The following is a 23468-nucleotide window of genomic DNA, read 5'->3' on the forward strand; positions in this document are numbered from 1 at the left end:
TTTAAACACAAAAATGTATAGTACTAAATGAAGTCTTTAACTAGTCTGGTTTATTCATATGATGATTCACAGCTAATGGAGTCCACTCAACTCAACTGACACAGAGAACCTGCCATGCTGAAGGCACCGTGTTGGAATGCTGTGCAGCAGTGGTTACTTATGCCTTTTCCAAGCCAATATTCACCGAATGATTGATTTAAGACCTACCACCAAATTCTATTCCAATATATACATTTTTAATCCACTTAAATCTGCATGCTATAACTGTACTTTTCATAACCATTAATTTTTATTTTAACTTATAAAATTATATAACCACAACCCAAATGAAAAAGTAAAATCTTATCTTTAACATTAATCAGTTCAACTGAAGCTACCCAAAACTTTCTTACTTACATGAAATGATACTTTTTTTTTCTTTATTTGCAAACCTTCATAAACTTCTTATCTGTTCCCAATTCTGAAGTCTAAAAACAGATTATAAACGTTTCTCCAGACACATTCCGGAGAAGGAGTGACCTTAACCTAATATTTCATCAGCACGTGATTCCAAGTGGGAAAAGAAAATTAAAGGAGAAAGAAGTTCTCAGAAAATTTATATTTAGATGCTTACTTTACAAACCATTTTACATCCATGCTTTTCCATTCTTATATGGGACCCTTATATGTGACACCTTCAATTCATTTGCTAACATGACTAGATAAGACTTCTATTCTTTAGAATACAGTTGCTACTGAGTTTTTAAAAGGACAAGAAGAGAAATAACCGTTAAGTTGAATCTTAAAAAGGGCACAGTAAGAAAAAAAGGTCGAGTCTAAAATAGTCATAGCCAAAGTTGATCAGATCTCAGCCTACACTATCTTTAAAATACTGTTTCCAGTTCCTAACCTAAATGCAATGATCCTGCTAATTTCTCTCCTCAATTCTCTCCAAAAGTGAAGAGCCAAAACAGAAAACAGAATCAATAGGTAGGTTTTAAGATGTAGACACTTATTTTCATACACTTGGAAAATATTATTTCTTTAAAGTTAAACTGGACAATAAATTCCTGTATTTTCATATTTTGGGGATTTTTTTAAAAAGGTAAAATACTAGCATACCTACTCAGTAGGAAAAGAGACTATTGTTTTTACAAGTAGATTTAAAACCAAGGTGAGTATTTGTAAGGAAGATGGAAAGCTTGGTCCACTTCCTGTATATCAACCAAATACTATTTCATGCATAATCTTCGCCTCAGATGGTAGGAAGAAGATAAATGTAAAACTAACCAATACACCTGAGGACCACAGGCATAATTCATTGCAAAAGCTCAAGAGAATGTGCCAGAACCATTTGACAAGATACCTGAATAAATGAAGCGCAGAATGTCCGATAAACAAGAACAGAAGAGGGCGTCTTTAACAATGACTCGTAATGGCGGGTTGCCCGGAGAATCCTGGCCAGCACCTGAAAATGCGGTATCTCTGTTTATCGCAAAGAGATCCTGGGTGGTTCGGATGATACTGGAATCCTGAATGTCAGCAGGACTCTTCACATTGAAAAGCAGCATGAAAACGTGGCTTACGGCACAGAGAACGATCTTGTGGGCTTCTACAACTTCCTTTAAATCTGGGTTGTAAAATACCACATCCACACACTGGCAGCAGAACAGCAAGTTATTTAAATCCGAGTTATAATGCGATGCTTCAGCCTTTAAGACAGGCATTTTTTCTGTTTCAAAAAAGAAAATAAACTACTCTTTAGGTCTATAGATGCAATCATTTCAGGTTTATCTTAAACACGACAAAATGATATTTTTTAATACTAGGTTGAACCATATGAAATTGCCCATATTTGGCCATTTTTGACCTACAAAAATAGCAATTTTGTATAGCTTAACCTAATTATAAACATATATAAACTAATTACCCAGAGATAACACAGACACACAGAAATACTGTATTTATTTTTTTTCTTTTTTTTTTTTTTGTGAGGAAGAGTAGCCCTGAGCTAACACCTGTGCCCATCTTCCTCTAGTTTATATATGGGACGCCACCACAGCGTGGCTTGATGAGCGGTGCACAGGTCCATGTCAGGGACCCGAACTCGAGAACCCCGGGCCGCTGAAGCAGAGTGCGTGAACTTTACCACTACGCCACCGGGCAGGCCCCTGTATTTACTTTTTATAGTTCAAATGAAAAATGTAATAATGCCACAAAGAGCAATAAAATAGCATTTCTCACTGTGTGTGTCTCAAAATAAAACATTTCTACAAATACTGAACTTTAGTCTGTTGGTAGTCATTATTCTTTACTTTCCCCAGATAAAAAAATTCAAACAAATTGCTGAATAAGTTCTGAAGAACCCAACTCACATCTGAAGTCCTTTTCCTCGGCGAACTGGAAGTGGAGGTAGAGGGCTAACTTGTTAAAACTGCAGCCTCTCAAAGCCAGGGCTCAGAGCCTGGGGCTCTACTGTTTGAAACCATTTTGACCATTTTGATCCTAAAACTCATATTGTTTTCCTCCTAGTAAAACATGCTTCCCCAGAACCAGCTTTTTCCCCTCAGCACACCTCAGGGAGAGTGTTAGCGAGGCTCCCTAATTTCCAAAAAAGGATGTAACCTTCCATTCTCTAGTTTGATCACTAACAAAGACAGATTAGCCCTCAGTCAACTCAGAATATCCACACAGTGGACCACGCCCTCGACCTTCATCATAGACCCTAATTGTAAAATGTTTGCTGTCTAACTTTTATCCAAAGCTGGGCTGAGGGAAGTGTTATCTGTGAAGGGCTGCTTGAAGAATATGCAATCATCTAAATCAGTGGAATTCAAACTTCTTTAGCAACAAAAATTCTTTATTCTAAAGCAAAACTCTAGTCTATAAAACAGACAACAATAAGGTATTCTGGGGGCTAGGCTCTTCCTGAACTCTAGCCCACCCATTCTCCTCTCTATCGCCTGAGGCACCTTCACAGAATGCTAAAGGCTGAAAACAGCCTGAAAGCCACGTGCACCAGAGCCTAGGATCTGTTCTGAGAACTAGTCAGCACCAGAATGGATGTGTACCCAGACCTGTACCATCCCGGACTCCTGGGTTATGTTCAGTACGATACCACAGCTCCCCTAACAGAAGGGTACAAGAAACAGCCTTGTGAGAGTTGAGACTGCATTTGCTGACAGGACCCTTTTCAAGGCCCTGTCTACTCTATCACCTACTGTCCCCAAATGAAGACCCACAAGGAATTTCTTTTAGTGCCAAATGACATGAAGTGCTTTGCTTCTCTGAGGAACTGGTGTGTTTCTCTTTTTGATTAATAAGAACAGAGAAATCATCTCTCTACATTATTTATTTGGCTCTTCCTCACTCATCTTCTCATGCAGAAAGTATTTAAAGCCCCAGTGTTTGCTATATAACAGACCATGTCTCCCCTTTCACTTTGCACACCAGAAACTCAAAGCTAAGTATATATCATTTATGGTCACCACATCTCCATTTTTTTTTTTTTTTTTAGTGAAGAATAAAGGCCCTGAGCTAACATCTGTCGCCAATCTTCCTCTTTTTGCTTGAGGAAGATGGTCCCTGAGCTAATATCTGTGTCCATCTTCCTCTACTTTGTATGTGGGATGGCCGCCACAGCATGGCTTAATGAGCAGTGTGTAGGTCTGCACCAGGGATCCAAATCCGCGAACCCTGGGCTGCTGAAGCAGAGGGCGCAAACTTAACCACTACGCCACCAGGCCGGCCCATATAGGCATTTTTTTTAAACGTGGAATTGACCTCCCATACTAATTTATATTTTCCTGATTTTTATTACATTCATTGAGTCAACAAAAACTTATCTGTACCTACTTTTTAAAACAATATCCATAACAAATTGATCTGGATAGAGGACTATTCTACTATTTCTATCACAAAATGATGCAAAAAATTCTGATAACAGTTGACGTAATTTTATTTATTTTAACTTTATTTTCCTCTAACCTCGTATTATGAACATCTTCAAACATTCAAAAAAGTTGAAAGAATGATACAATGAGCACACATATATCCTTCACTTAGCTTCTGCAATTAACATTTTGTCATTTTTTGCTTATTGATAGACAGATACACACACATACACACACACTGACACTGCTGCACCATTTAAGAGTAAGTTGTAATTATCAGGATACTTCAGCTCTTTCACATTCATCTCCTAAGAATACACATATTCTTCTACTAACCATAACACCATTACCATACGTAAGAAAATTAACAATAATCCCATAACATTATCTAATTTCTAGCCGCTATTAAAATCTTACCCAATGGGCCCAAGAACGTCTTTCAGACGTTTTCATTGAACCAGTATCCAATCAAGGTTCATGCACTCTGTTTGGTTGTTATTTCTCATCAGACCTTAATCTAGAACAGCTCTCCACAACACATACTACTTTTTTAAGAATCCATAGGCTTAAGATTTTAAGACAGTATTCCCCAAAATATGGTCCAAGTACCACTTGCTTCAGATCACTGGGGAAGCTTATTTAAAAAGCAGATTCTGGGCCCCATCCCAGACTTACTGAATAAGAATGTCAGGTGAGTCCTGAACATACTCAAATTTGAGAACAATTGCTCTAAAACTTGTGAAATGATCTATAATAAATATCAACTGAATGTCTAGACATGGCTTAATAAATGCACCTGGTTGTTCAAGCTGGGGTGGTCTAATTCCATGAAACGAGTTGCTCATTTTCCTTTTCTTCATTTTTTCACTTGTCTTCTGATTTAAGGCTTGAATCATGAAATACTCCAACTAAAACATGAACCAAATTTTAATTAAAGCTCTGACAGGATTATTTGTACCCCAAATCACATTTGCCAAATGTTTTTAATGCCAGTACCATCTACATGTATGCTTTAGCAAACACTTCTAAACAATTTTTTTTATTCAAAAAAATGTATTAAGTGGAACAGATCGTGCCTTGTCTAAACATAAACCATCCATTCAAGAAGGAACTGTTTATTCTCTTGAATAATCAAGAAAGCCAAGCGGTACAACTGTGCAACTGTCAATAACCATCTCGTGGCACCCACGGCAGTTAATAATGGGGAAATTCAAGGCGGGACAGACCAGGCTCTACATCACAGAGGCTCCTATCAGCTAGGGAAGTTCACATGTGCTTTATTTTTTTCTTGAATAAAGTACTTTGAAATACATCCTTCATGTTATAAATTAAAAATCTTAACCACATGCACTTACACACAGCTCCAGGCCCGTGCCTTACATTGTGAGGCCTGGGGCAAAAGTACGAATGGAGGCTCACGTACCACATACACAAATATTTAAATGTCGTAAATCAAGAAAACAAACTGTAATGTGAAAGATAGTCTATCCTCCTGCTTTGACAAATACATTATCACAAAAGCCCAGTAGGCCAGGTTTGGATTTAAATTCTCAGACTCCTAGGAGTTTCACGCAGCACAGGGAGAGCTGGCCCTTAACCCCTGGGCCCCAAGACTGCCCCCTCTCTCTTCACCCCTGCTCCATCCCAAGCCTCAAGGAGCTTTGTGCAAACAAGTGGACATCCACACTCACAGGTCCAAGCTCCGCTCACTCTCGCCTCCCCCATTCCTCATAAGCAGTCATTCCCCAGCCACCTCTCAGACCCCGGGGCGCACACACCAGCAATGCAGTCACCCTTTAGGAGGATGGACTCAGGAAAGAGGCCTGCACAGGCCTGGGAAATAGACTCATGGCCAGTTGTTCAGAGAGCTCTGGGGTCCTGGGTTTTGAAGCATGGTCACAGCATTGTTCAATAGAACTTTGTGTTCTGTGTTGATGGAAATGTTCTGTGATATCTGTGCTATTCAGTACAGTAGCCACTAGCTACACGTAGCTATTGAGCACCTGAAATGTGGATAGCACACCTGAGGAAGTGAATTTTTTAAAATAAATACAAACAGCCACATGTGGCTAGTGGTGGCTCCCATACTGGATGGTGCAGGTGGAGAAGGGGCTACGAGCTCCAGGTGGACACATCCCCCTGGCTCCATCAACTCGGGCCCTGTGGGGAGGGGTGCAAGAGGAGGGCCTGATGGGGTTCTTTAAAGCCTGTGGGCACGTGCCCCTCTTGCCAGGCCTTCATCCTTGACTCTAAACACAAGATTTTAAATGCTCCTTTGAGTCTGACATTATCATCTCCATCCGCATTCTTGCAAATGCCATCATTTCTTACTCTCAAGATGTCAGTTGTACTTTACTATTCAAGAGTCTGAAAAGGGATCATTTGGATCTTATTTCTGTATTCTCATCAAGTCTTGAGTTAAGGAAAAAAGAAACCACCATGTTCTTCTCCCAACCTTGACCACATCACCACCTGTTCAATCCTCATCATGCCTCCAACCCTAACTACAACACTAGGGGTTAGGAACAAAGAGAAACAAGGAGGGGAAAGAAGAGAAAGAGAGAAGGGAAAGTGGGAGTTGGGAGGTGGCAAGAGTGATTCTGATAACCTCAGGTTCAGGAACCCAAAATGAGAAACAGGGAGACCTAAGGCCCCCAAGAGAACCAGCCCCTTCCTTTCCAACAAATGAAACCGAACTACCTTTCTTTCCCCAACTCCCTAGGTATTGCAGGGAAATGCAAGATTCATAGACCAAATTAAGATTTTTTTAAACCTGCTTGACAGGAAAATTAGATTTCACCCCTCTCTACCTCTCTACCCACTGTTTATCACTATAAATAAATAAGACAAAATTTTCTCACCGTCATTAATAATATCAATATTGTGAGTATATCTTCCTTAATGCTGTATTATTGTTTCCTTACATTACTGGGTAAATAGTAGCCATTCAAATTTGACAGAAATCAGAACCATTTATATTTGGTTCTTATTTGGAGTTTACTAGCTCCAACAAATGAACAAAATTTCTACAGTCATCTGTGGACACCTCAACATTTCGACAGGAATCTACATAGTGAATACTCTGGCATATTGGAAAGAATCCTTGATGAAGAGCTAGGGAATGGATGGAGAAGTCCAAAGTGCTTCTGTTTAACGTAGGGTTTACTTTGGTTTAAATCTCTTACCGATGTTTACTGGATCTGTTTGTTAAAAGGAGTCACTTCTTAGAGGGTAGTTCCTAAGTCAGTTAATACTTCAATGATACGTCTCCACAATATTCTCCAAGGACCTGGTCCATGATGCCCTAATATTGTAGGGTCAGTGCTGTGTGCTGAGACGGGCCTGAAAATGCCCACAGGAGCCAGTAAATGCCACTGCAACACAGCAAGCAAACTCTGGCTCCCCACATATCCAACAAGAAGCTATTTGTATCAGTAGTTCCTCCGGATATTTTTGAGCTACGCCGAGTGCACAAGTATATGAAATCTTGCTGAAGCACACAGAGAAGAAAAATTATTCTTTTCAGGTGGCAAATAGAAATTACAGAGAACTTTCAGGCCCCGCTGGTTCAGGTTGCCCGGCTCACTGAGCTGTATAAACATTACTATTAAAACTGACATCACATGTTTGTGTAAATAAACATGCTTTTGATATGTACAACAAAGACCAATAAAGTGTCACCAAATATCACATTAGACAATAGAAAATGTTTCATTTGGAGAGAAAAACAAAATCATAATTTTACTCTGAAAAAACCTTTTTTCTACTTACTCTCATTTTATTTCTCAAGGTTAAAATAAATCATGCTTTTAAAACTGAAGTTCTAACTGACGTTCTGGAAAACAGCTAAAGAGCCAACCTGAAAATGACTTTAATTTATGTAACGAGAATTTCCACTCACCACTCCTCCAAAATATTTTCCTATGTAGAAGTCGTCAAGGCTGTGCAGCTCCAGGTAGGTAGCCCCTAGTTCCTTAGCAAGCTGGATCCCCTCAGTCGTGTTGACACAGCTCCCCCGGTCCGAGGTACACAGTGGGCACGTACAAGGTAATTCTTCTGAGAAAATGAATATGGGTAACAAAGACCTTTGAAATTTAACAGGAAAAAAATGTACAGAGACAATCTGAACATTAAACAACAAATTAAGAGCTCATACCAGAACCACAGTCCAAGGGCATTTAATACATCCACTATCCACTAGACGCTGAACAAAAAGCGTCAATGACAACAGAAAGGTCCCTAAAATAAACAAGCTTTAGGGGCCGGCCCAGTGGCACAAGCGGTTAAGTGCACGCGCTACGCTGCGGCAGCCCGGGGTTCGCTGGTTCGGATCCTGGGCGCACACCGGCGCACTACTTGGCAAGCCATACTGTGGCGCCGCCCCATATAAAGTGGAGGAAGATGGGCACGGATGTTAGCCCGGGGCCAGTCTTCCTCAGCAAAAAAAAAAAAAAAAAAAAAAGGATGATTGGCAGATGTTAGCACAGGGCTGATCTCCTCAAAAATAAAATAAACAAGCTTTAACTGCAAAAAGAATGAACAGTGTTTTAGAAAATAGAAGAATTTAAAAAGAGGTGAATGGATATTACCAAGGCTATTATAGTAATTAGATCAATGAGCCAATAATGGCAGGCCTGCTTCCTTTTGCACAACCTTGACATTCTGAGTATCAATACAAATTTAACAACTTGACTGCCCATAGAAATCATGGAAAATAACTAGGTTGGTTCTTTTTTTTTTGTAATAAACTTAAATATATTCACCCAGTTTGAACAGACCTTATACTTTTAACAGAATCCTCAATTTTATCTGAATCTTCAAGGCTGCAAAATTCCCACTCTCTTTGTAGATTTCATATAAAGTACATTCTCATTAATCCAGACATTTCAATTATTAGATTCTAAAGCATTCAACTGCACAGATCAAATTTAGTCCCTCTTTATCTTTTTCTTCAAGATTAAAAAATAAAAAACTGAATAAAAAGTATTTACTCAAAATGTGAACTGTCCCAAGATCCACGGCTGTATCGTGTACAGATCTATGGCTGAGAAGCTGGTAGATCAACCTATCCATAAAACACTCCTTAATAAGGCTAAAAACATACGTTCAACTCTGTATTCATCAGCTAGGTTCATTTTGTTTCATGCCACAACATCAGATATGTCATTGTTCAAAAGGCAGCTGAGGCAAAAGGGGGTAAATCCATTTCCAGAAATGGGTGTTGTTGTAGGTTGGCTTCCCTAGGAAGCAGACCCTGAGATGGAGATGAGTGTGCAGGAGGTTTATTGAGGGGTGATCTTGGGAACAACTCAGGGGTGAAGGAAGCGAGCCTGGGCAGAGGGAAAATTCAAACTGCAATACAGTTGCAACAGAGATCTCAGCTGATCCTATAAGGGGCTCTGGAGCTTAGATGGCTCTTTAGAGTGGTTCCCCATTTGGGGAAAGGCAGCTGGGCCTTTGTATTCCTAAATCCACCAGTGATTAGAGGAGGGCTGCCTCCGTGGAGGAGACATAACCTTGGGCAAGCAGCTTCTATCAGCAGAGGGTAACGCCTAGAAAAGGACTCAGCTGTGCATCAGCAGCAGCCAACAAGCCCAGTAACTGAGGGAGTAAGTACAGTGTGGCCTTGAAAGGGCATTTGGGCAACTCCCCACAGCATACACAACAAATTCCCTACCAATGAACTACATATAGATGGAGCACATACACGTACATATAGGGTGTATACTAAGGATGTTTAGCGCACATGCGTACTATGCATGTAACTATGCATGTGTGCACATACACAAGACTTAGATAATTTTAGCTTCACTGAAAGCATTTCAGAGCTCAGAAACCATGTATTCACATCCTCATTTTATAGAGAAGGAAAATGCGGCTCAGAGAAGTCAAGTGACTTGTCCAAGTTTCTTTGTGTGTTAAAGATGGAGAAACAATAATAAAACTGTTACTTGTTCCACTTGATAAATAAAAGGACATCAAAAATTAAGATAAAAATTTAGTTTGAGCAAAGAATTATTAATTTCAAAGATATGTGATTTAAAAATTAAGCTTGGGTTCTCTAAATTGTGCCATAACTTCTAATCTGAGTTTTTGCATTTACTTTTTTTAAGATCATCTTAGGTTTGGAGCAAATAGAGTTTTCATACAGAATGTAGCCTATCCTGAAAAATAACACATTGGCATTTCACATTCTTTACAAAGCTTTCATAAACAGTGCCTTTGGTTTCTAAAGACAGAGGCCTTCTTATGTCTACAAAGCTCTCCTTATGTTGATGGAATGGGGTGGGTAGGCAGATCATCTTATTAAACTTTATTTCTAGACAAAAATAAAGCCAAGTCAGTAATGTTTCAACTGAAAAATTAAGTGAACATAATGTAAAATACTTTTTAACAAATAATCTTGATTTGAGGGAAAATACAACTAATTTTAGGTTTAACCCAGCTTAGTGGGGTTTTCCATTGTGTGTAGCCATAAGCATCTTCCTGACACACATGCCTAGCAAGTTCCTCCTTATATCTCCTCTATGTCACAGAAGACATTTCTTTTTGTTTATTGGCACCAAAAAGGAAAAATGGCTAGTCATTATGTGTTGGGTAGGCGAATCAACACAACATTTATGGATTAAATAAATCTTCATTGAGCATTTTCATCAGGAACAATCAGACAACCCAAAATAATTTTAAACCGTGGTACCTTCTTCAGGAGTTCACTCCTGTGAGCCTACTTCAGGGTCACAGGGACTCCGTGATTCAGAATGTTGCTCTTCCACAGTGTTACTGAAGTTTTTTTTTCCCCCCTTATATATTGTTTTTTAAGATGTTATCACAAAATGTCTATTTTTTTTAAAGGAAACACAATGTAACTATGGAATTCCAATGAACGGCATCTCTTTCAAAGCAGTGGCTTTGAGAACCTGTAGTGTGATTCTTACAATGTTGCCAATGCTTGAAACTTCTGGAAATCCTTTGAAGAATTCTAGCCTAGCAATGTACTAGGTTCTATCAGAGCTTCCAAAAGAAAAGAAGACAGGGTGCCAATTTTCAGGAGTTTAAGACTATGAAGACATCCTAGGCATGTCTGGAAAAAAAATTTCTACTTTAAAGATAGATTCAATATTTAGTCAAAGCCAAAAATTTATTCAGAGCCAAGGATGATGAAGAAGATATACACACAGTCAAGCTTGTCAAAACATGTGTAACAAAGGAAAGAGCTGGGACTGATAGTGTTTGCTGAACTAAATCTAAAAAGAGTTCAAAAGATGAGTTACCAGGAGAACACGCAGCACAGTCTCCTGTACAGCAATCCTTTCTTACCTGCGGGGGATACATTCCAAGACCCCCAGTGGATGCCTGAAACCTCAGACAGTACCAAACCCTATATATATTATGTTTTTTCCTATACAGCACATACATACATATGATAAAGTTTAATTTCTAAATTAAGCACAATAAGAGATTAACAATAATAACTAATAATAACATAGAACAATTATAACAATATACTGTAATAAAAGTTATGTAGATCTTAGCAACCACAGCATACACTTTTTTTCTTTCCTTATTAAGTCAATAACTTCCACCTTTTCACTTAAAGGAAGCACTTTACAGCTTCTCTTTGGCATATCTGAATTGCCAGCATCACTACTCTTGAGTTTTGTGGCCATCATCAAGTGAAATAAGGGTTACTTGAACACAAGCACTGCAACACTATGACAGTCAATCTGATACCCAAGACTACTAAGTGACTAAAGGGCGGGCAGTGTATACAGCTATATAGTGGGCATAAGCTGGACAAAGGGATGATTCATGATCATCGGGCTGGATGGAGCAGGATGGTGCGAGATTTCATCACGGTACTCAGAACGGCACAGCAATTTAAAATTTATGAATTGTTTATTTCTGGAATCCTCAATTTAATATTTTTGGACTGTGGTTGACCTCGGTTTAACTGAAACCACGGAAAGTGAAACTGCAGATAAGGGGGGACTACTGTATTGCAAGAGATAGGCGGAGGAAGGGGGACAATAATCGTCTTTGAGTTGAACAGCCAGATTTGGCTTTGTGATCACATCTTATATAGTAAATTAATTTCATCTTGTTAGTAAAATTGATTTTTTCTCTTTCGTATACATTCAAAAAACCATTCATTCACTCACCGAACAAATGTTTATTGAGCACCTACCACACATCAAATACTAGGGATATAAGGATACATGGATAAAAGAAGCTCATAGTCACTGAGCCAAGATAGATATGACTGCAAACAATTAAAACATAATATAATACGTACTAAAATAAAGGTGTACAAAATCACCATGGGAACACAAGAGAGGAAACTAACTCTGCGTGGGGGATCATAGAAGGCTTCACAGAAGAGGTAATGATTTAATGGACAAGTATGAATTTGCTCTGCAGACACAACAGGGGTTGTGCAGAGGGGCACTCCAATCAGAGGATACAGCATACGCAGAGGCCTGAATATGAGAACAAAGGGAACACAGTCTCACTTCCAGTTTCAAGATAGCAAGCTAAGCCCACATTGCAATCTCCTCTCCTTGCCAAATCACAAAAAATGACGAAATAAAGAGGGGGAGGGGGAAGAAGATGAAGGGAGAAAGGAAGGAAGGGAGGGAGGGATGCAGGAGGGAGAACGAGAGGGAAGGAGGCAGGGATATGTGCACATACAGCAACACTCAAAAATTACAGGAGAGCTTCTCATCAGCCCAGAAATTAGGAGTGTCTGAGAGGCTGAAGGCAGACAGCCCAGGACCAAAGAGGGAAGATGAAGCTCAGAGTACAGGCAAGACGTCACGCACTGCGGCAACATCAAAAGTGCTCCCCGCTCAACAATGGGACGCGGGAGCAAGGAGGAGGCCCAAGGGCAACTGAGTGGTGGACTACCCCAGAGGAAGCAGCCGGGCCTGTGGATCCTGTGTGTATTGCCACTCCCACTCCCACCCCAAAGAGCGGCTGGCCAGAGGAGGAAGGCATCAATCTAACAGAGAATCTAAACTACAAAACTAGGCAAATTAAGAATTATCCCACACTTGAGAAGCATCCATACCATGAAACAAAATCTCATCAAACGGAAAGACTTAGAATGTTCCCCTCAAAACCAGACTTAATAGAGCCATCAAAACAGAATTTTAAAATAAGTATAATTAATTGAGAGAGGGTTCTTTTTTTTTTTTAAGTATTTGCATCCTTAAAATAGGAAAAAGAAATTATGAAAAAAAATCAATTAGAGATCTTGGATATGAAAAGCTGTTGAAATTTTTAAAATTAATAAAGCAGAATAGCAGAATGGACCCAGCAGAACTAATTTGTGAGCCAGAAAAAAAGACCAAGGCATTCTCCCATAGCGCAACACAGAGAAATAAAGGGACAGAAAATATAAAAGAAAGATAAGAGATGTGGTGGAGAGATCCAGAAGTTTCAACATCAGTCTAATAAGAGACCCAAGAGAAGAGAACAGAGAAAAGGGAGGGAAAGTGATATCTGAAGAAGTCAGAAAGTTGAGACTTTCCCAGATCTGAAGAAAGACATTAAGTTCTGCAAGTAGTTTAGTGTGATGGGTATATAAGAAACAGAGGACTGTGTCCTACAAGGTTCTAGAAGTAGTCAGGGGCTACATCATGAAGGATCTTGTAGTTTAGTTAAGACTTTACAACAGAAAATTATTGACGTGAGATACAAATACTGGATTGGAGTGAGGGTATCAATGGGAACCCATGATTTAAAATACATATATAAATGGCTCTATCTAACAAAAGTGTCTAGAGGCAAAGACATCTAAAGTAATGAGCACCTCCAGAGCCCAGATCTTGGTTTCTAAATACCATTACTCACTAAAAGGAACCAGGGCTCCCTGAAGAAATAACTGATTCCAGGGCTGGGGCAGGCACAGTCTAAGGTGAGCCTGGAACATCTTATGCCAGAAAATAAGGAAAGACTCAACAAGTAACTGGAGCTAGCTTGAAGAGGCTCCCTCTGGGCAAAGCTGGGGTAATTTGAGCATCAGAAAGAATAATGAGAAGAACAGATTATAAAATATTGAATTTAAAAAACAAATCCATGAATCATGATAATTCTAAAAGAAAGATGTAGGAGCAGAGAGAAGGGAACGCTCTATTTACAGAAGAATACCAACTAATAAGTGTAGAAGGAATGATAGAAAAATCACTATTTTGCAACCACCGTTATCACAACTAAAGGAATTATGCAAAATAATGGGATTAGATTCTTTAAAAATGTCAGTGTCATGAAAGACACCTCCATCCCTCTCCCCTCCCCCCAAAAAAGCTGGAGAACTGTTCTGGATTAAAAGAGACTAGAGAGACATGACAACTAAATGCAATATGTAGTCCTTAATTTCATCCTGGATTTAAAAAAGCAGCTTTGAAAAAATTGGGAAAATATGAATACAGATTATATTTTAAATAATAGTATAATAGATAATAGTTACATTTCTTGAGTGATGATTGCATTATGGTTAATAGGAGGATGGCTTTGTTCTTAGTAGTTAGGACTGAAAAAAATCCCATGATGTTTACAATTTACTCTCAAACATTTCAGACAATAAAAGCACGCAAGTGTGTGTGTGTGAGTTTGTAATTTCTGGGGTTCACTGTCCTGTTGTCAATTTTCTTAGGTTTGAAATTTAGCAAAGAAAAGTTAGGGAAAAAGAGAAAAGTTCCTAAAGAATTTAAAGCATTGAGTGTCATGATCTGACTTGTATTCTAAGATGATTATTCTGAGAGGATTTATTTCAGAAAGAGGCAAAGGAGGAATAGGAGACCAGAGGCTAACTTACCAGGAAGCTGATAAACCTTAAGCTTCAAGGCCCTTTTCTTGTGGGTCCTTCCCAAAGACCCGGGAGGAAACTGAGCAAAAGATTCTTTCACATGGTCATATACTTTTGTAAAATTTGCAAAATAAGATATTTTAATTACATTTGGTTAAGACTATGTCTCTTTCCACTCCAACTCACTTCCCCTTGTGAAGCCAGCTCTGGAGTAACCATGGGCATTTGGGGATCCTGCTAACGGGAATTTAAATTTAGGTTTAGTGAGATATTTGTGTTTGTTGTCACTTCCTTGTACAGTTCAGCATCCTGATACGTGAATGGCCTTCAGGAATGCTTCTGCCACCCACTGTGCAGATTTATTTGGTGTCATGACACTAAGATGCCAAGCTAAAAGATGAACACAACACAAACTGGTGATGAGCACCAAAAAGATGTGGAGAGTAAAGAAATAGGCTGGAAGAAAAACTGATTATCATTCTCTTCTCTCTACAGAAAATACCAGAAAGTGGTTATCATATGAAAAGGTGATCAAAGACTATGCAGCCCAAAAAATATAAGAAAAGTTAAAGAAGTGTCAAGCTGTTAAATAACAGAAACTTCTTTTAATATTTGTGGTATTTGATAGCGTTTTTAGATTTATAATTTGTTGTGCTTTCTTTTCTCTTTCTAAATAAATATTCACTTTTGTACATACATGTATCTGTAATTTTGTAGCTTTCCTTACAAAGGACCTCTAAAACTGTATAAATTTCAGCTCCTACAAAATCTGGAACTGTCCCTTTAGGAGACCAAAAAGAAGGTTACTATGACAGATAATTAAATGACTAGGGTCTGAAATCCAGTGAAAATGAAGAGCGAACAATGAGTTTGAGATATATTTAAAATGTAAAATCAAAAGAGCTTCTTAATCAACTGGATATGAGGAATGGGGGAGAAAGCTGGGTTGGATGACTCTAGTTTAGGTGAATGAATAGGTTTGGCATCACTCACCAAGACAGGGAATTCAGCAGAGAGAGGAAGATGTCTGTGGAGATATGGGTCAGGCGAGAGACTGAAGCCAGAGAAATAGACCGGGTAATCATCACTGTCTATACGGGGGAAGCTAGGGCAACAGATTAGTGAGTTCATGGGTCAGGGTTAACAGCAAGAAGAGGTGAAGCCAAAGGACGGAAGCGGGGGCAGCAACTACAGGGTGTGCTGGTGCTGATGTATGTGTTGGGGGGAGGGGGGAGAACCAGTTAAAAAGACAGAGACTTAGAACAGCCAGGAAAGAAAGAGTGGCTTTATTAAGTGGAGGAAGAGGTGTGTTTGAATCATTTCTAAAAGAGAATTGTTATTAAAATGTATTAAATTTGGCAATAAGCATATAACTGGCAACCCTGAGTGAGAACAAACTGTGTAATTGTGAAAGTCAAAGTCAGACTGTAGCGGACTGAAGAATGAATGAGAAGTCAGGAAGCGGGCTCCAGAAGCATGGACGACTCTTTCAAGAATCATGGCCCCCAATAAAAAGAAAGATAGGAAAGTAGAATGGATGTGGGGTCAAGGAAAGGTCAAGCCTTCTTTATTTGTATCTAAATATACCTAAACATATACCTATCCTATGACCCAACAATCCTACTCCTAGGTAACAACCTAAGCAGTATCAAAGGGAGAATGAATAAGTAAATTACGGCATATTCATACAATGGAACAATAAGCAGCAATAAAAAGAACAAATTACAGATAAACACAACATAGATGAATCTCAAAAAGCATTATGCTAACTGAAATTAGACACAAGACACTACATAGTGTATAATTCCGTTCATATGAAGTTTAAGAGTAGGTAAAACTAATCTGTTATTAGAAGTCGGAATAGCAGTTACCTCTGGGGAAGGGTGTTATTAACTGGCGGAGGCATGAGAGAGCCTTCCGGAGTGCTGCAAATGTTCTCTATCTTGGTCTGTGTGAAAGCTGCACGCATGTACACATATGTAAACATGCTTTATGCTGCACTCTAAGATTGGTGAACTTTATGTCCCTTACTTTGCTATGCCTCAATAAAAAGTATAAAACATAAATGAATAAAAATAAAATTTTAAAGACAGCTTTACTGTGGAAATACCACTAAGAACTATAAAATACCACCAAATCAAAGTGAATTTTGAGTTGGCCCTGAGATATTGGACAATAATATGCATGGCAGCCAACTACTGAAACTGACTGAACCAAATTAATCCATCAGCCACGAAGTAAACAATCCTTTCTCTTAGTCAGTGTTGTCAGTGAATTCAGCTCACCCATTGCTCTCTACCTAAAAAAAACCCTGCTCCCAAGCCCGCATCCCTGTGTGGACAATCTACTCTGCCCAACTGGATGGACCTTTAGATTGTCAAAAAGAGTTTTCCAGGGCGCAGCATCAGCCTAATACCTCCCCTATGTCAAAAGAACACAATTACTGACTTCCTTCACGACTGCAGAAGAGCAGTTAAGAAGACAAATTTGTAACCATCAGAATCACAGCAGAAGTCTGCAATACTTTCCTTTGATGTCTCATTATCCCATCCAACGACGAAGAGACAACAGCTGGCATTTGAAACCACAATCATTTTGTTTTTGTTTTTTTTAAACTGTATTAATCATTAATAAACTTAGCTCTATTTAAAATTAATACAGCACTTGCACTCTCATTATAAAAAAGAAAATTAAATACTTACCATTTTGTCTGGTACCAACAGCAGCAATGATTACTGGAACTGAGTTTAATGCTCTTTTTATCACTGGAATATAATTATCTCTTACTTCATGGAATGAAAACTTGTCATTTACGTTGTATTTGATCACAATGATGTCAGCGCCCCCAATTAGATTTCGGGAGGTGTACCAATCACTGTCAAAAATGTCCTAAACCAAAATGCAAAAAGTAATCTTTAGTCTGCTTGTCTTCAAATCAATCAAGAAATAAACTGTAATATATTAGTTTAAATTTTTTGCTAAATTTTAATTTTTGGAATTCATGAAAAGAATTTTACTTTTTAAAACAGTAACTACATAAAATTAAAAATGTTTGAAGTCTACCAACTCTTTTTTTTTTTTTTTTAATTTTTATTCCTTTAGCCTAGACAACTATATAGTGGTAAAAGATCTAGAGAAATCCTGAGAGTCTGATGAAATGAGCAACCTCTTTTAATACTTGTACTTGAAAATAAGCACTTTGTTTTAAAATAATGCCGTATTTTTATCACCTAATAATTTCAAAAATGTAACACTATGGCATTAGAAGCAAGAGCATCAGTATGAGTTAGGAAGCTTCAAAGGATTTTCTGTGACCCAGTTAGACACTGCAGGATTGTTCAGCATTCTGAATTGTACTACATCGTGAATTCTGTGGAGTTCCACATATTTTATCCATATTTTCAAAATTCATATATACTTTTCAACTTTATCCATCCTTGGACAGTACTGTATATGTATAGTGTTGTAAGGGGGCATATGCCTCCACAAAAAAATATTGTGTATTATAAGGTGCTAACATGGTAAGGAATATATTTGCAATTCATGTATTTTGCTCATATAAAGTAAAAGTTCAGGATAAACCTTTCCAGTTTTGAAATCTTTACTTTTGGATTACAGTTAGTAATGTTTATATTTAGAATTAGGGCCAAAGTAATTTATTATGGACCCTACTCCTTAAACCGCTTTGATATTTTAAAAATAATTTCTCAAAGTTTTTGTGTGAATAGTGGTATAAGTAAAATATGTATCTTAACACCATTCCTAAATATGTATAAGCAGCTTTTTTCTCATATTCTAGTTAACTATTAATCATTATTTGTCCTTTCATATAGCCTCTGGTATGTATTTCTAGGATGTAATAAACATAGACTAAGAAAGTAGACAGCTAGATGTGGCTAATAGGTCCAAAAACGTTTGGACTATGAAAGTTTGCACTCTGAAATATGAGCCCAAAACAGGGTTAACGGTGTTTGAATCACTCAACCAAAATCCATGTGACAGAGCTTTTATTCTATGATGGAAAATTCTGGAAAAGTGTTACATAGCAATGCCCTTTTGCAGAGGGAGCTTCTTCTCACTAGTACCTCCCTTGCCCCCAGCAATGCCTCTCTCAATTCCCCATAGGCTCCCAACCCACCCATTTCCTACAAGTGCCCTCACAGTAATAAGAATTGCAGAGTTTTTAGATATAAATACCCTATTGAAAGTGGGACGGACAGAGCATTTTAAAGGAAGATTAAAAGAATCAGGGGCTGGCCTGGTGGCATAGTGGTTAAGTTCTCACACTCTGCTTCGGTGCCCTGGGGTTCGCGGGTCTGGGTCCCGGGCACGGACCTATGCACCGCTCATCAAGCCAAAAAGAGGAAGATTGGCAACAGATGTTAGCTCAAGGCCAATCTTCCTCAAAAAATAAAATAAAATAAATAAATAAAAGAATCAAAAAAAATTGGCAAACTATGGAATATAAACACCAAATGCAAAGTCTGATCTTCACAGAGCGTGTAAGAGAGGGGAGAAGTGAAGTGGGACACAGATCAAGAAAATGTGAAAGCTTCCCAGCAGAGTCCTATGCTGATTTCCAAATCCCAAACCACAAAACCCATTCAGTTCCAACTGTATCTGTTATAGTACTCAAGTTCAAAGTATACAAGTATAACAGAGTATATAAGTGTAACAAAGAAAGAGGGCAAGGTCAGATGAATGAGATAAAAAAAACCTAAATATAAGTGGGACCAACATTAAGCAGCCATTACTCAGAGAACAAATCAAAAGTAACTGCTCTTTGCATTCCAAATAGTTCAAAACTCCCGAGTTACTGGAGAGGTGTACAGGGAAAAAGGAGACATTTTAAGGGAAAACGTCATCAGAAAATGGGTTTTGGCATTATTAACAGGGTGGTATTGAGGATATAGAGACTAAAAATGATTTTATTTTTAATACAAATCAGAGCTTCAAACCCTGCACAAGAAAACTCATACATTACCTCACTGCTTTTTATAGAATATTTTTAATAAACAGGAAAAGATCTAGAAATAAAATAATAACATAACTGTACCAAAAAAGGGGTGGGTAAGAGAGAGACATACTAACTAATGAGCTACAGATAATGAATTTGAAGCACATTTATTTTAAAAGTGCCAAGTATATATGGCAAGGATCCACAAAAACGCTACAGAGCTACAGAAGAAAACCAGGAAAGAGAAGCACAACTACCTCATTCCAACTCCAAGGAAACAACACCACATTTCATCTCAAACTATGTCAAAGAGAAAATGCTGCACTGGTTTCTAGAAATATGAAGGAAATCAAATTCTCCCACCCCTTGTAAATCAGTTCCAGGATTTCCTCTAGTAGGTTATGCAACACAAGGCCTGGAGCCACATTTGGAGAATGGAACTCATCTTTTTAAAAATAATCGGAATTTCTACAGCAGAACAACAATTTTATTTTACTTGCCTGTGGGGCTGCAAATACAGCACCTACTAAGTACGAACATTGCTGCTTCAATGTGCTGTATTTGTGTAAATCCTGAAAGCTGTGTGAGAACACTTTACTTTTGCTCAGCATAACTGACATATGGCTATTCTCAAGTTGTAATAAACACATTATTATGTGTTTATATAGTAGCTACCATTTATTGTAGCAGTACCTGCTACATGCCAGCCTCTGTGCTAAGAACTCTACATGTACTATCGCATTTACTCTTCAGCACAGCTCTAGGAGGCAGGGATGATTATGTTTATTTTATAGGTAGGGAAATAAGGGTAAGAGAGGGTAAGAGACTTACCAGGGAACACAGCCACTAAGTAGCAATGTGGGGATCTGCAATCAGGTCCTTTTGATATCAAAACCTGTGCTCTATCTGCTTGGCCATATTTAATATGTCGAATATCAGCTGATGAATACAACTAACTTTAATATCTCTGATGGGCTTTTACTTACCACCACGAGAAGAAAAGCACCTTATAAAGAGTAGCTCTACAAATATATTCTAGTATGTCTGAAGACCTTTAAAACCTTGAAAATTGTATTTGGTTACAAACTCAATGCCTTAAACAAGGCCAGAGTCTAACCAAACAAAAGGTGATCAGGATAATAAAACATAACAATCAGTATATGGAAAAAAACCAGACTACTGAGACTTATTTTAATCTGTTTGGAAGATTTCATTTACTACAATACATTGGATGACAAGCATTGCCTTTTGCTAAATTAACAACATAAACAGGAAAGAGTTAACAGCTCAAAGAAAAAACAGGAAAGGTAATCCTAACATCCTAATTCAGCTTAATTTATTTTCCCTACATTTATTTACTCTATTCACTCAACATTTATTCACTCAACATTTGTTCAACTGCATGTAGAAACAGTAAGTTGAAATGACCAAAGGAAAGGAAGTGTCTCATTTGCTTGCACAGACCCTACCCAATGAGTTCTCTATCAGTAATTATTACAATCAGCATCATCGTCATAATTAGGAGTTTAATAGCATCCCTGTTAATGAAAGCATAACTTACCTTTAACCGAAAATTTATGTGGGCAAGTGATCTTTTCTTTCCATAACATGGAAACTCCAAAATAAGAAACTTTTCTATATACATTCTATACATTTCTTTAGAAAAGTGCACTAATCCCCTATAGGCCCCAATTAAGTTTTTAAAAATTGCTGTTTAAATGTACAATCTCACATAATGATAATGTGCATTTTCTTTTCAGACACTAAACTTCCTTCTGTTATGAAATGTAACTTTTATCTGCAATATAACTCCAATACCAGTAAAGAATCAGAAATTTTCAAATAAGATGAAACGAAAACATTCCAAATATGATGTTACTGTGTACTGAAAACATTTATATGTGTCAGGGAGTAGATTCCTCTCTCCTTTTATCAAACACTCAAGAATTAGACTAGAATTTACCAACTTCATCACAATTTCTTTCAATTATGGCAAATTTTAAAGCTTTTTAAAAATTCTGAGCAGTGTTAGCAATATTATTTCTGATTTATGAGTCCCTAAAAACAAATGGCTAATATATCAAGAGCATCTACATTATTAAAATTAAAAACACTAATTAAAATTTTCAGAGGTGGATATTGCTATAAATGAGTCGTTTAAAATTAATTCTGTCCCTGTCTTTTCCCCTCCTTTCCAGGGGTCCTATTTCTGACCTGCCCCAGTGAAATGTATTTTTGCCTGTGTTGAACCCTCAGAGAGCTTTATTTTTAGAACACTAATATTACACTATCACCCACAGGGTAGGCATGAAAAAACATTGCTCTCTGCTGGTGAAACTTAGTGACCCCGTCCCTTGGGGTTGGCACATTCAACTGTCAGCTGCCTACCAAGGGACAACCCACGGTCGGGCAGCGTAGAGTAAGTGCTGCACTTTCCCACTGGGGCTGTTTGCTTTCTAACAGTGTTCTCTGACTGGGCTGCCCCCTGCCCGATGAAACAAAGGACCAAAGATTTTCCCAAAAATGTTTGAAAACTCTACCCAGGTGAGCCGGACACTCCACATTAATGACAAGGGAAAAGGGAGGAGGAGGGGGAAAAAAAAATGAAAGAAAAGCTCCGTCAGCCTCGGCACCGAGCAGCTGCCGCCCCTTACCCAGACGGGACAGTCGTGGACCACCAGCTTGACATTCCCGAACGCGCTGGCCTGATACTCGGTGAACACGGGACGCGCGACCGTGCTGGTCGCGTTCAGCAACAAGCTGCTTTCGTCCCCTGAGACCAGCGGGCTTCTCCCCAGGTAAGTGCGGATGAGCCCCGACGGCCGATTGTCCTGGTGGAAAGAGTCCCCCTCGTTCCCCAGCGCCACGATGTGAATGGACCTACACGACAGAGAGGGGGCGAGGGGGAGAAGAGGCGTGTGGTCAGCGCGAGGATCGCCTTCATCGGAACAGGAAGTGCGGGGCGCAGCGCGCGGCGAGGATGGGCACCAGCCCCTCGCCCTGGGGCGCACGGCACGCGCTGGGCTGGAGACAATGGCAGGACCGCGACGCGTACGTACATGATCTCAAATCCAAGGGCAGGGCGGCGACTCCGAGAAAAGCGGCTCCTCGCGGCCTCTGGGGGCCCGTCGGCGGCTGATTCCCCCGCAGTCAGCTCATCCCCGGCCGCGTCCCCCCGCGCGCCTCCACCGCGGCGCGGCCGACGCAGAGCGGGCCCGCGCGAGCCAGGGAGCGAGCGAGCGAGCGGAGGGTCCGGGGGCGTGCGAGCCGCCGGGTGCGCGCTGCCAGCCAGTCAGGAAGTGTCCTGGAACGTCCCGGGCGGCCGCGCCGCTCCCCGCCTCCCCGGCCGCCACCGAGATCGCCAGGCGCCCGGGCGCTGCAGCCCCCTCTCCGCCGCGCTCCCCCGACCGGGCAGTTGTCGCCGCCTGCTGCTGCTGCTGCTCCTCCTTCTGGCCGAGAGGGGTTAGGAGGAAAGCCGCGGCCTCCGCCCCCTCCGCGGGCCCGCGGGCGGGCGCAGCACGTGCCGGCCTTGGGGGTCGGGCGGATGCGGGGGAAGCGCTCCCCGCCGAGGCCCCGGAGCCCGGGCGGGGGCGGCCGGATACAAAGGAGCAGCCGCGCGGGGCGTCGCGGCATATAAATTAATAAATACAACATCCAAGCTGGAGAGCTCCCGGTCGCCAATCCGCCTGCAGCAAGTTTGTTCAACTCGAAAGGCTGTAACCAGAGCCAGGGAAAGGGGGATGGGGCGTGAGGCCCCCGCTCCCGAAAGACTGGAAAAAAGAGCGCAGGGAAGCGAGGGAGTCAAGCCCGTTGGCCGCTCCAGCAGCCACAG

The 23468-nt window shown here is 39.8% G+C and overlaps 1 protein-coding gene across 1 annotated transcript in view; it reads right to left on the bottom strand.

Annotated features, from left to right (window-relative positions):
• Window positions 1-23238, bottom strand: part of RHOBTB3 (Rho related BTB domain containing 3) — a 59461-nt gene extending 36223 nt beyond the window's left edge. The window contains exons 1-6 of the mRNA XM_004420358.3: window positions 22696-23238; window positions 22291-22516; window positions 17382-17568; window positions 7774-7928; window positions 4669-4780; window positions 1346-1711 (exon numbers count right to left, since the gene is read on the bottom strand). Of these exons, the coding sequence (XP_004420415.1) occupies window positions 1346-1711; window positions 4669-4780; window positions 7774-7928; window positions 17382-17568; window positions 22291-22516; window positions 22696-22697 (1048 nt within the window). The 5' untranslated portion in view covers window positions 22698-23238. The remainder of the gene's footprint in view (window positions 1-1345; window positions 1712-4668; window positions 4781-7773; window positions 7929-17381; window positions 17569-22290; window positions 22517-22695) is intronic.
• Between the last annotated feature and the right edge of the window lie 230 nt (window positions 23239-23468).

This window comes from Ceratotherium simum, chromosome 4 (assembly GCF_057802395.1).
Source record: "Ceratotherium simum simum isolate JZ-2026a chromosome 4, ASM5780239v1, whole genome shotgun sequence".
Taxonomy (NCBI): domain Eukaryota; kingdom Metazoa; phylum Chordata; class Mammalia; order Perissodactyla; family Rhinocerotidae; genus Ceratotherium; species Ceratotherium simum.